The sequence below is a fragment of the Mya arenaria genome, chromosome 6 (genome assembly GCF_026914265.1).
Source record: "Mya arenaria isolate MELC-2E11 chromosome 6, ASM2691426v1".
Taxonomy (NCBI): Eukaryota; Metazoa; Mollusca; class Bivalvia; order Myida; family Myidae; genus Mya; species Mya arenaria.
The window spans coordinates 8,663,216-8,674,500 of NC_069127.1; the positions used below are offsets into that span (position 1 = coordinate 8,663,216).

The following is an 11,285-nucleotide window of genomic DNA, read 5'->3' on the forward strand; positions in this document are numbered from 1 at the left end:
AAATTCTTAAAATACATTTGAGAAACTCCCATGTAATTTTCACAAAGGAAAATACATTAGGTGAATAGACAACTAAACGGATTACATTTTTTAACTCAACGCAAGTTTAACGTTTACATTTTTTGAAGTTAATTATCTGTTTGATCATAAACTTTGTCTAAATGGGTGACAGTGAAACAATAAGCAGTATTCGCACTCGAGCGCTGTACAAACTGAGCTATTACGTACATCTATTAATAGAGTTGGGTTTTGCGCTGCAAACACCATTGATGACTAAATACATGATTATACTGTGATAGTGTTTGGATTTGCTTCGGAATAGGTGCTTTTATTAATCGACGGATTCGACCATATTAAACCAACGGATTGTGATTCTTGTGATGTTATGTCATATCAATGATATATTTTATAAATGATTTAACGTTATACACGTGCAGTCTCTAAGTTAGGATCCCACGCTTTTGGCTATTTTGACTTATTTGTATTCGTACTAATATGGGAATGATTAATTTTTCCATTTAATGGTGAATTTAATTCAATTCCTGGTTGCTGGAGTGCATATGAATGTAAAAATCACCCAGGTATGTAAGGTGAGAATATCGCTATCATATGCTATGTTAAACTACCAGGAGTAACTAGGAGTTACATTTCAGTGATATTTTCCAAAGGATCAATGGATATGAACATGTCCTGGCAAGCGATGTTAAATGACACCTTCATTCTGATTCAATAAGAAGCATTGACAAAATTTGTTATGGGCAACCCTGCACACGAGTAGCTGAGCTATTTGTATGGATGATTCAGACTCGGGAATACAAGGAAGCACAATCGATCTTGTGACTTGGGCTTGGCACTCTAAACAAAATCAGGATTTGCCCGACATGCCATGGGACAAATGGTAGCGCTGTATATGTTGTTTTATCGTGTAAATGATACTTAATTTGAAGTGAGTTTAAATTTTTTTAGGCAGTGAAATGGCCATGTGAGGGTGGCAAGTTATTTTTTAATCATATGATAATGTCACAAAGAAAGATGGCCTTGTATATAAAAGAGGAGGATCATGATTTTCGAACGTTTTATCCGTTTACTGATTGCCATTCATATTCGAACAATACAGTTGATTAAAGTGCCGGGTAGAACGGAAATTTAATTTCAGTGAATGCAGAGGTCCGGAATTTGCTATGCGTTAAAGTATTCATTTTGCAATGCTTCTGAAATTGCCAAGGTAAATACTTCGTTTAACCTGTCGACAAGTTACAGTCGTGATAAGTTATAAAGATGGGGAATGTGCCGTCTTCATCTTATACGCTTGAAGGTCGTGAGGATGATTTGAAGAGTTTAGTAAGCTATACCAAGCTGAAGGCAGGGTCTAGATTAATCCAGATATACGGACACGAAAAGGTTGGAAAGTCCAGGGTCCTAAAAGAACTGTTCCGACAGATACCGACTGACGATGGATGCAAGAGAAAGCTTTTGTATCAAGATTTTGAACGTGACGTTAAAAGTAAGTATCGCCAAAAGTTATGGGTAAAACATATGTGTAAGTCATTTGGAAAAGATTTTCAATCCGTTGAAAAAAACAACGATGAACCTGTCTGCGAGTTCTTTAAAGATTGGTTCATAGATGTTGTGGACGAGAAAGATGAGAACGTGATGTTATTTCTCGATAACGTGGACTCCTTTATGAAATCACCTCTAAAAGACAACTTCCTTGACTTTCTGAACATTTCTCTCAGCGATTGTTCTAGATTGCAAATCGTGCTAACAACGTCCATTAAGTTAAAACTCACACAGCTGACTGTAGAAGATCATGAGGTACGCCCGCTAGAGGACGACGCCGTCATGTGTTTGCTCCACGAAGTGACGAAACACCACTATAAAGACGGCGAACTGGAGATTCGCGAGAGGCACAACGTCTATCTACAGTGGGTGGCGAACCTATGCGAGGGTCGGCCGCAACTCGCCATTACAGCTGGTACGTTCATACATGTGTCCGTTACTTATGCAAACTATTCAATGAATTTACTGTTAAATCTGACAAGCTAGAAATGGCATTCAGCTATAATACTGTGAAATCATTTATATTCGTTGGCATGAAATTTCGTGGTTTGCAAAAAAATTACAATTTCGTGGGTACTTGAAATTCGTGGTTTTTCAATTTTGAAAAAAAATATAATCGAAATTGCGATAGTCCTAGATCTACTGCACTCCACGCGCTGGCCCGTGATTTCCTTTGTCGACGTCACTCGGTTTACGACACTCGCTAAAGTGGTACGACATGCCAATTAGTGCATATATCCATATCGATTTAATTGGAAATTAAGGTCATAAAAGAAGATGTACCCTGATCCTAAATACAGATAGACGAAGCCATTGAATGCCAATTAAGAATTTTGCAAACTGTGAAAACACCGAGAAGGTCCGTACATTTGAGTACACAATCCCTAAAGATAGCTGATGTTTACAAATTCAATTACTTTTGAATATCATCTAATTTCAATATTTATTCACACGCTTTTGTCTAATAAGTATATATATTGAACGCTTTGTTTTGTACATTGTCACATTGGGTGCTCAGTAACCTCTAATGTAATCGATTAATTATTTCATTAAAGAAATAAAATCGAGAACCGACACTCATCACTCACATCTTGTAAACCTGGAGATTTCCATGAACAGCACATGTTAAGGCACGTGCTTCTGTCATTTGGTTCATAAAAACACATTAAAATGATTTGGTTTATTATTTGTTAAAGGCTGATATAATATATTAACAAAACAATGATAGTAAGATATACAGTTAGACGGATACTTACGATGTATACTGCGACCTCTGTATCCAATAAACTAGAGTATGTACATAACATGGCAATTGAAAAAGGGAATAAAGGGTCAATATTTCGTGGGATCTTGAATTCGTGGATCATCCAACCCACGAAAACCACGAACATTAATGCCCCACGAACATTAATGATTTCACAGTAAGCTATAAATAAACTGCACTATATGATGCCGTTTTCGATAGATATTCTACTACCAATAGACTTTAGTCTATTCCAGACCCGTGCAATAATATGACAAAATTGGTAATTTTGTACAGGTCCATTGTATTCCGACCGTGGTCTTTCCATGCCAGTTATGCCCGACAGGATCAGACAGATGTCCCGGTTGAACTCTATTTCGCAACGTTCACAACATTTTTACGACACGTCACCGAACCGTTGAACGGGACGCAAATATTATGGAAAAAAAATACCTTCGTTGCATACATATCACTTATTCGAATTTATGAAAAGCAAATGCGAGACAAGCTACTTTACATTCGGTGTGGCAAACTATTTGCTTGGAATACCATGTTTTCCACCTAACGTATGTAATAGACTAAAATCGAAGTTAGTAAATTAAAACTTTTACTTAGTTATAAATTGCAAAATTCAATATCCTATTCTTACGATGCACTGCATCTGTTGTTTTTGGTGAATTAACAATTATCGATGGTACTGTACATGTTTTATAGAGAACAAACGCGAGATTGAGTGATGCACATCTCTGAATTTAAAGCTAGAGGAAAATATTTTGTTTCAGAGCAAGACCGCAATTATTATGAGCTTTCCGGTGATTTATAGAGATCTATCAGTGAAGAAAAAAATCGTTTCACAGTTTAAAACAGTGAGATTACACTTACATAATTAAGCTTAAAAAGAGATTAAAATGACTGTTCGTAGCTACATTTTTAGAAAAGCAAGCAAGCACAATTGTATTCCGACGGAAATAATGACCTCGTTGAAATTGTTTTCCGACCACGTGCGCGATACCGTTTGAAAGTAAGAGCGGTGTAAAATGTCGAAACAATGCAAAAATCAAATATTTCACTGTTTGAAACTTATTCTCCTGATGAATCTCATTAAATCACCGGAATGCATATAATACCAGTGTATACTGTAAACAAACAAACAACATTTTATCATTTCCATATATCCAGAAAGTTAACCGAATCGGTGTACGTCGCATATTGCTTTAAAACAAACGTATTATCAACAATTAATGTGTTTAAGATTTTACAACCATGTTACAGCTGCGCTACTCTAGGTTAGAATCCCAGGACCTGATCGAAATCCTTATCTCCTGTCGGCGGCGGTACCTCAGTCCCGATAACTGACCGCCCGACGAGTGAATTCCTGATTAGCTATTATTGCGGACGGCTTAATACAGGTTTGCTGCTCTGCTCCTGTTGTACGATACAATGTTGGAAGGAATGATAAAGCTCAGGATTTTCTGTCGCCGGCGGTGCATGACCTTACAACTCAGCTGCAAGATATTTATTACATTTGCTTTCGCTGTAATTTATATGAATGTTACAGGTGTGCTACTCGTAGAAGACGAATATTTTTTGAAGCCGCGGGAACTGCTCGAACTCATGATTTCCTGTCGCCGGCAGTGCCTCAGTCCATTTAACTGTCCACCTGGCGAACGAATGGGTAACCTTACTCTCAACTGCTTTTATATTTGCTTCATGGTATCTTTATCGTATGATTACACGAACAGATGAAATTACAAAAACTTACCAACGTATTTAAAGTTACTGAATGACAATGTGCACGATAGTTTAGATCTTATTAATCGTGTTCCAATAAATAATTGTTTTCTCTCCATATTGTACCTTCATTTTCTTCTTCAGAAAACCACACTAAAATTTAGGCAGAAAACAAAAACAACAAAACCTAATTAAAAGGTACCCCTAAGACCTATTCTTAATACCTCTTAATTTCAATTTGCTTTCGTTTACTTCAGAAAACCTGAGTGAAAATATAAGGCAGCTGGATGAAGAGATACAGACGTGTTTTAAGCGGTTGTCCCGTTCTGGGCCGGACGCAAACATAGCTGAAGAATCGACCTATTCCTTACTCAACAGAGGAAACGGTAACACTGTTCACTTTTACCATCAACAGTCCCCTGCACAAAAACGTCACCTTCTTTGTATCTCTTTTACATATAGAAATGTTGTGTACATAAACATAATTAGAGTAGGTTTGATATTATATATATATATCTTGGAGATTTATTATACCCCAAGAGCTGTATTCATGTATGTATTGCTTTTATATGTTTAAAAACAATTATATAAATAATGCATATATATATATATATATATATATATATATATATATATATTATTAAACATATAAAAGCAATACAAACATGAATACAGCTCTTTAGGTGATAAAACTACGAAAGGGATGAAAATAATCCATTATATTTGACGGCATACGTTCCTTTTTCAAGATCGAAACTTTTTCAAGGCCTAACAAGAGGAGAAAATATTACATGACGGCGGGTGTACACTCACTCTTACAATTTACAGAAATATTGTCATGTATATGTGCACTTCGAGGTGTACATTGAAAGTTAATTTACTTGTAGTTTTGTAAATGAAGGTCCTACTTTATATGCATGTTTATTTTATGATATCAACTTGAAATAATCTCCTGATACCAATACGTCTACTGATCCCTCTATGAAACATTTTATTTATTTTTTAAGATTCGCTTGCGAGAGTGAAGCTATTTGTAATAAAGGATATTCTTGACCACAAATTGCTCGACAGAGATCCCAAGAACCGGACGTTCGAGCTCCATGGTGTTGTGAGGGAAAATGTGCTCGCTCCAACAGGTAAAGCAATATGCTGTTATAAGTTAAAATATGGCTAGTATTGACTATTGGCTACAATTACAGATCATATTATTTGATCGTCCTCACCTCGTCTCATCCTCAACAACATCACAAGTGGCAGTTCCATCCCCTTCATCGATCTGCATCTTTGTCATCATTGTAAAACTTTATCTTACTGATCATTGTCATCATCACCACAGCTAGTACCGCCACTTCCACCACCTTTATCATAAAAGCTTTCGGTAATATATACTGTATGATTATCAAATGTCGTCACCTGCTACCTTTGCTATGTAATTGTACAATGTACGTGTATGATTCTCTTACCAGACTCAGACTCAGAGGAGGGGGTCCTGATAGCACGGACAAATGCCCAGAAGCTCGGAATGACGTTAACCGAGGCCCAACTGAGAGACCCACGCCTCCTCGAGGCTACATTGAAAGGTAGGCTATTGTTCTGTTATATTATAGCGTTTTGAACGGTGGTTTGGGTGATCACTTTCATACTCTATATCTAAATAGTAAATATTACAAATGTAACATTGCAGATAGAGATAATGACGTTCACATGTTATAGAACTGAACAGATTAGAACAGATCATTTATTTACCAGAAGATCATAGACCCATGTGGCCGAATATCATACAAAAATGGCGACAAGTACAAAACATGTGTAAATAGTCATACATATGTATGACCTTTCGTGCACTACAGACAACATTTAACATACCAAAACATACAATAACCACAATTTTAACAATTCAATTAATGGTATATGGGTGATCATATTTTATATGCATATACATATACATAAACACCCATACATACATATACACACATAACACACACACACTTATGTTGGATATAATGCAACATTTCTAAGTTCGAAAGCCTTGTATATAAACATACTTAGATTTTTTAAAATAGTTTCATTTTATGTATTGATCAACGCAATTAATTTATACATACTAGGATGTTGTCTATAATACCTAGGTATAAATATCATTCTTAGTTCATTAAATAATGTGCACTCTAGAAGAAAATGGTATTCATCTTCTAATAAGGAACAAACAGTGCATTTACATTCACATTCGTTGATTGCGGTCTATTCCATCGTCCCGTTTCAATGCTTAAGCTATGTGAAGATAGCCGCAATTTGGACACCGACATTCTAAATTTAGTAATATTTATTATGTTGAGATATGGTTGAAATCTAAATTCTGACACATTTTTGTAAAACCTAGCCCTACTGGACATGTCTAATCTACTTTGCCAATCTTGAATAAAATTATCTTTTAACCTTTGTTAAACAAGACACAACAATATCTTAACATTTCCAATTTCTTGATAAAACCAGGCATCAAAGTAGGTCTTTTGTGAGTGAACACCAATTTGGTTTGTTAGGATGCTGCTCCATATCTGTTATATAATACACATTATTGTCTCCACTATAGTAAGCGCACAAAGAAACGGATTTAAATTGATCTAATGTCATGGTATGTACTATAATGGGTTTCGCATTCTACATTAAAGTGTGAATTTTATTTCTATATTTTTTGCTGCAGGAAGCCTTAACGATACTACACTCAAAGAAACGAAGGTCAGTTTCCCTGCAGACTTGAACAAAAAGGTATATACATTTTCACGTATGCTAGTTACGTATCTAGCGTATATATATATATATATATATATATATATATATATATATATATATATATATATATATATACGCTAGATACGTAACTAGCTAACGTTTAGTGTTATATATATAACACTAATTAATAAATAATAATATAATAGAAATGGTAATGGTAACTTTTAAACACGAACATATAGCTGTTCAATTGAAAGCCCAATCCCGGTTATGACAATCGGAATATATAAGGTCATATCTTTAACTCTTTAACTTGAATACTATCTATACTGACAGGACGATGGGGTGATTGGCGGAGAGAGGGACGACTGCTCGACTATTAATGCGCGCGAGGTTGAAGAACATGAGGAAAAGCCGGAACAACGGTACGCGGACAACGGCTTGGGGAAACTCGCACTCGTGGAGACCACATGCACAAGGGCAACAGAGGAACGCGAGGAAGTGGTTTCCACGACGCCGGAGGATTCCTTGGTTACATATGAGCATACAAAATCACATGATATGAAAACTCTTGAAGGTTCAAAATACGACAGTAGACGAACTATTTCTGTTGACGACAAAGTTGTTCCTTTTTCGCTTACATCTTGTTCCAACCAGCCGGAAACTGAGCCGAACGCCGTCTGCGTTGAGCAGCCACCTTCCTACCACACTATAGATCCCATTCGGCCAGGGAATGCGTCCACCCGTGTAGGCCTTGGCGAACAGCATGCTGGCGTATTTGTTGGTCAAGGTCTGTCACCCCCCCCTTACGAGCGCAATGCACGCGCTCCTCCTCTGAGCCAAGCGTCTCAAGTTCCTACGCCAGAAAATGTCGCCGTGGTGCGGCCGGAAATTACCTCTATTGACTCCCAAATTGGGCCTTGCGCTCTCTCCCCGGTCAAGGACGTTCCGTCGAATTCCCTGTCAAAACTTGATGCTGGGTTTAAGAACGTCATTGTGACAATATGTGATGTATTTTTTTGGTAAATCATTCAAGCTCTAAAACGCGTTTAGTTTGTATGTCTAAAATACTATTCATTTGTTTATAAATTTATTAATCAAACACTGTATTTATGTGTTAATGTCATTTGATGAAGCATTTTTGTAAATATATCATACATATATATATATATATTTGATCTCCAATCGGGTTCAGGGCAGTCCATTAGTTGTTGCTGTATTTGGTGTTTATATTTCTATCATAACTTGGCAGTTGGGGTGTGTTATGAAGAAACGGGAAACTAAACGACTTGAAGCTAATTTTCATGTCAATTTTAGTATGAGGTTGAACAATTCCATTGCATCCTTTCCCCTTATACTATATAGACTTGATGAGGGCTCAATGTAGAACAAACTTTAAAATGTGGTAATAATTTGTATTGTACATTTAATACACAATTGGCCGATTTTCGTTGATCACGCATTTGGAGCTCCTCGGCCATTTTTTTATCGATCACAACCTCGGATGTAAGCCGGTACATCAGTTGAAGTAGTTCGTATTTTTTTTAATTATATCATTCATCAAATGTAGTGTTTTAGAGTTGCATTTATTGATCTAAGTTTAAATTGATTGTCAGTGAAGTGTATTATTGTAGACATAATTAAGATTTCTAAGAGTAAAGTCATAAAGTTTAACTGCTAAATAAAACTACTAAGCGATCTACTCGCAGCGTACCGCTTTTGGAGTATGTAAATCGTCCAAATACATCCGAGGTTGTTTTCTATAAAAATGGCCGAGAAGTTCCAAATAGTTAATCGCGCTGTTAACTTTAAAAAAGGTTCCTAACAATCGACCCATTGTCATTACATGTACTTTTATAATTTATTAACAGTGAGTGTTGCTCAAATGCTGATTTCATGACGTGATGTTTTTTGACATGTTTTGTTTTTGTGTTCAAACGTTTTGCTACTGAGCTTGTTTCTGTAGTTTTTCACATAAGTATGTATATTATTTTTGATTTCGCATGCGCTATATTTGTAGTGTGATGAGTTCATATTATTAAAAATAAAACAAAAAGGACAAACATTGTCATCCCTAGTTTAGAGAGTTCTATTGCAGTAGAACATTGTTACATGCACGTTTTGGATATGGCAGCTTGTCATCATTTTCATACTTTACAGATGTGTTTTATTGCAACCATGTTCATATGACATTAAATGTTTAATTATATAATAAATGACAGATAAAAGATGAACGTTGGTTATGTCTAGATTTGTGTTATTTACACAGCAGTATTCGAACAGTAGAAACATTGAATGGAACTCGTAAGATTGTTGGACGGGGCTGCCGTTCAGTTTGGGCAGACCTTCAGTTGGGGCATTGCGAAGTCTGAAGGCAAATCAGTTGTTGGACATGCCGCTCCCACGTCAGTGTTATGACAGATTTAAAAATATCGCAAAAATCACCTTTAAGACATGTCCTTAGCTAAACTCAACAGCCTATAGTGTCTAGGGAAGTGTTGATATCACTTTTTCAAGTTCATTTAGCGTAAGACAAATACTTTAACTTAGACAAAAAGATGCATGTTGTGATGATGTCCATTAGAGGCCCAATCTAAACGAAGGACAAAAGTGGACACAAAGAAAATATGTCCGACTGGAAGGATCCCACGCTGAGGTAAAATAGGATTGACTACCTTAATGTCACTATCGGAAGTAGTGCTAAGAAATAGGCTTACTGGCCTTCATTGAACATCGCTTATACTAGAGTGTGAACTATTTTAAAGTATCAAGGACATTTAAAAGAGAAATGAGGATGGTGCACATTTTAGAAGTCTTTCAATTAAGCTGAATACTAAAAAATCAATGCTTGGAAATTGTTTTATTATTTTAAATTTGTTTAAATACTGATCTTTAGGTCCTGCGTTTTCTTATCTGTTTCCAAAGAGGAGCCGAAATTCTGGCCACTTCACACTTTAAAACAGACTTCCTTTTGAAGCAAAGTAGGAACAAAAATGACAAATCTGTTTTTTTTTTTTAATTTGCATCCATTTAATCCCCCATTGTTTTGTTCATGGACCGTTGTAAGTACCTTTCTTTATTTGTATATTAGCACAGGCGTCACATAAAGATTTAAGTCCCATTGCTAGAACTGTTATTTATAGAATCTGCCTTTTTGTGTTGCTATTTTCACAACTATTTTAAAGGTTTTGGGGTTTCTTCCTGATAGTGAAACTACAACCTAACATGTTACAGGACGTTTATCGCCACTGATCAGTATAAATATCTGTATTGTCTGTAGAAGCAAATCACTTTAAATGAATCTTGTAAGCGCTATTTTGCAGTTTAAGTGTAATACAATCTACATGTATATTATTTAAAGAACTATTTGGACGGATACAGAGTGCACGGTGCATATCCATATCGGTACCCACTGCGAAATCTACTGAAAAGGTACCCTCTTTGCACAAGCCCCGGTCATTCTCTGCTGAAAACAAATCGGCGATTGATAACAAGCCAGTAAATGTTCATTCAACTGATGAAAGGAGGTATGTCATGTGCAAAAGAAGTATACCACGGAACACTAGAATGTTATAGCTATGTCTTATTTAGTAATGTGCCCATTTTTCAATTACTGCAACTCCACAATAAGCTACAAAATATTGATATGTCTTGCCTCGCCCACCGCCTTTTTATATATCATATTCATACAAATGGCAATTTAAAGTCTAAAATATGTGGTAAATTCATAAAAACACCCTACTTTCGGTTTTGCAGCGGCACGGGATACCTCTTTGCTATTGATTGTTTATATCATAGGTACCCTCAACTTAGAATATCATGGGTATTTTCCTTGCTTTCCAACAAACGCAAAATCGAGGTTTTTAGATACATCTAGGGCTAATAAATAAAAAGCAAGGTTCATTATCCAATTTTAACGATGCACCGAATCTGTTGCATTTAGTGAATAAAGAGTTATGGTACTCTACATGTATTTAAGAAAACAAGCACAAGATTAATTGATTGATGAATATGCCTGGAT

General features: G+C 36.0%; 1 protein-coding gene across 1 annotated transcript; it reads left to right on the forward strand.

The window, feature by feature from the left end:
• The first annotated feature begins 50 nt into the window (after positions 1-50).
• On the forward strand, positions 51-9,487 carry LOC128237074 (uncharacterized). The gene is made up of 7 exons (XM_052952271.1): positions 51-1,975; positions 4,362-4,478; positions 4,792-4,920; positions 5,542-5,670; positions 6,001-6,114; positions 7,236-7,300; positions 7,601-9,487. Exons 1-7 carry the CDS (start codon positions 1,279-1,281, stop codon positions 8,288-8,290), a joined length of 1,941 nt encoding a protein of 646 aa, XP_052808231.1. The 5' UTR covers positions 51-1,278; the 3' UTR covers positions 8,291-9,487.
• The last annotated feature ends 1,798 nt before the right edge of the window (positions 9,488-11,285 follow it).

Bases quoted from the DNA above. Each gene is read 5' to 3' on its own strand.
- LOC128237074 (XM_052952271.1), top strand. From the start codon at position 1,279: ATGGGGAATGTGCCGTCTTCATCTTATACGCTTGAAGGTCGTGAGGAT. The intron at 6,115-7,235 runs GTAGGCTATTGT...TTTTTGCTGCAG, and splicing joins CCTCGAGGCTACATTGAAAG to GAAGCCTTAACGATACTACA. The intron at 7,301-7,600 runs GTATATACATTT...CTATACTGACAG, and splicing joins CTGCAGACTTGAACAAAAAG to GACGATGGGGTGATTGGCGG.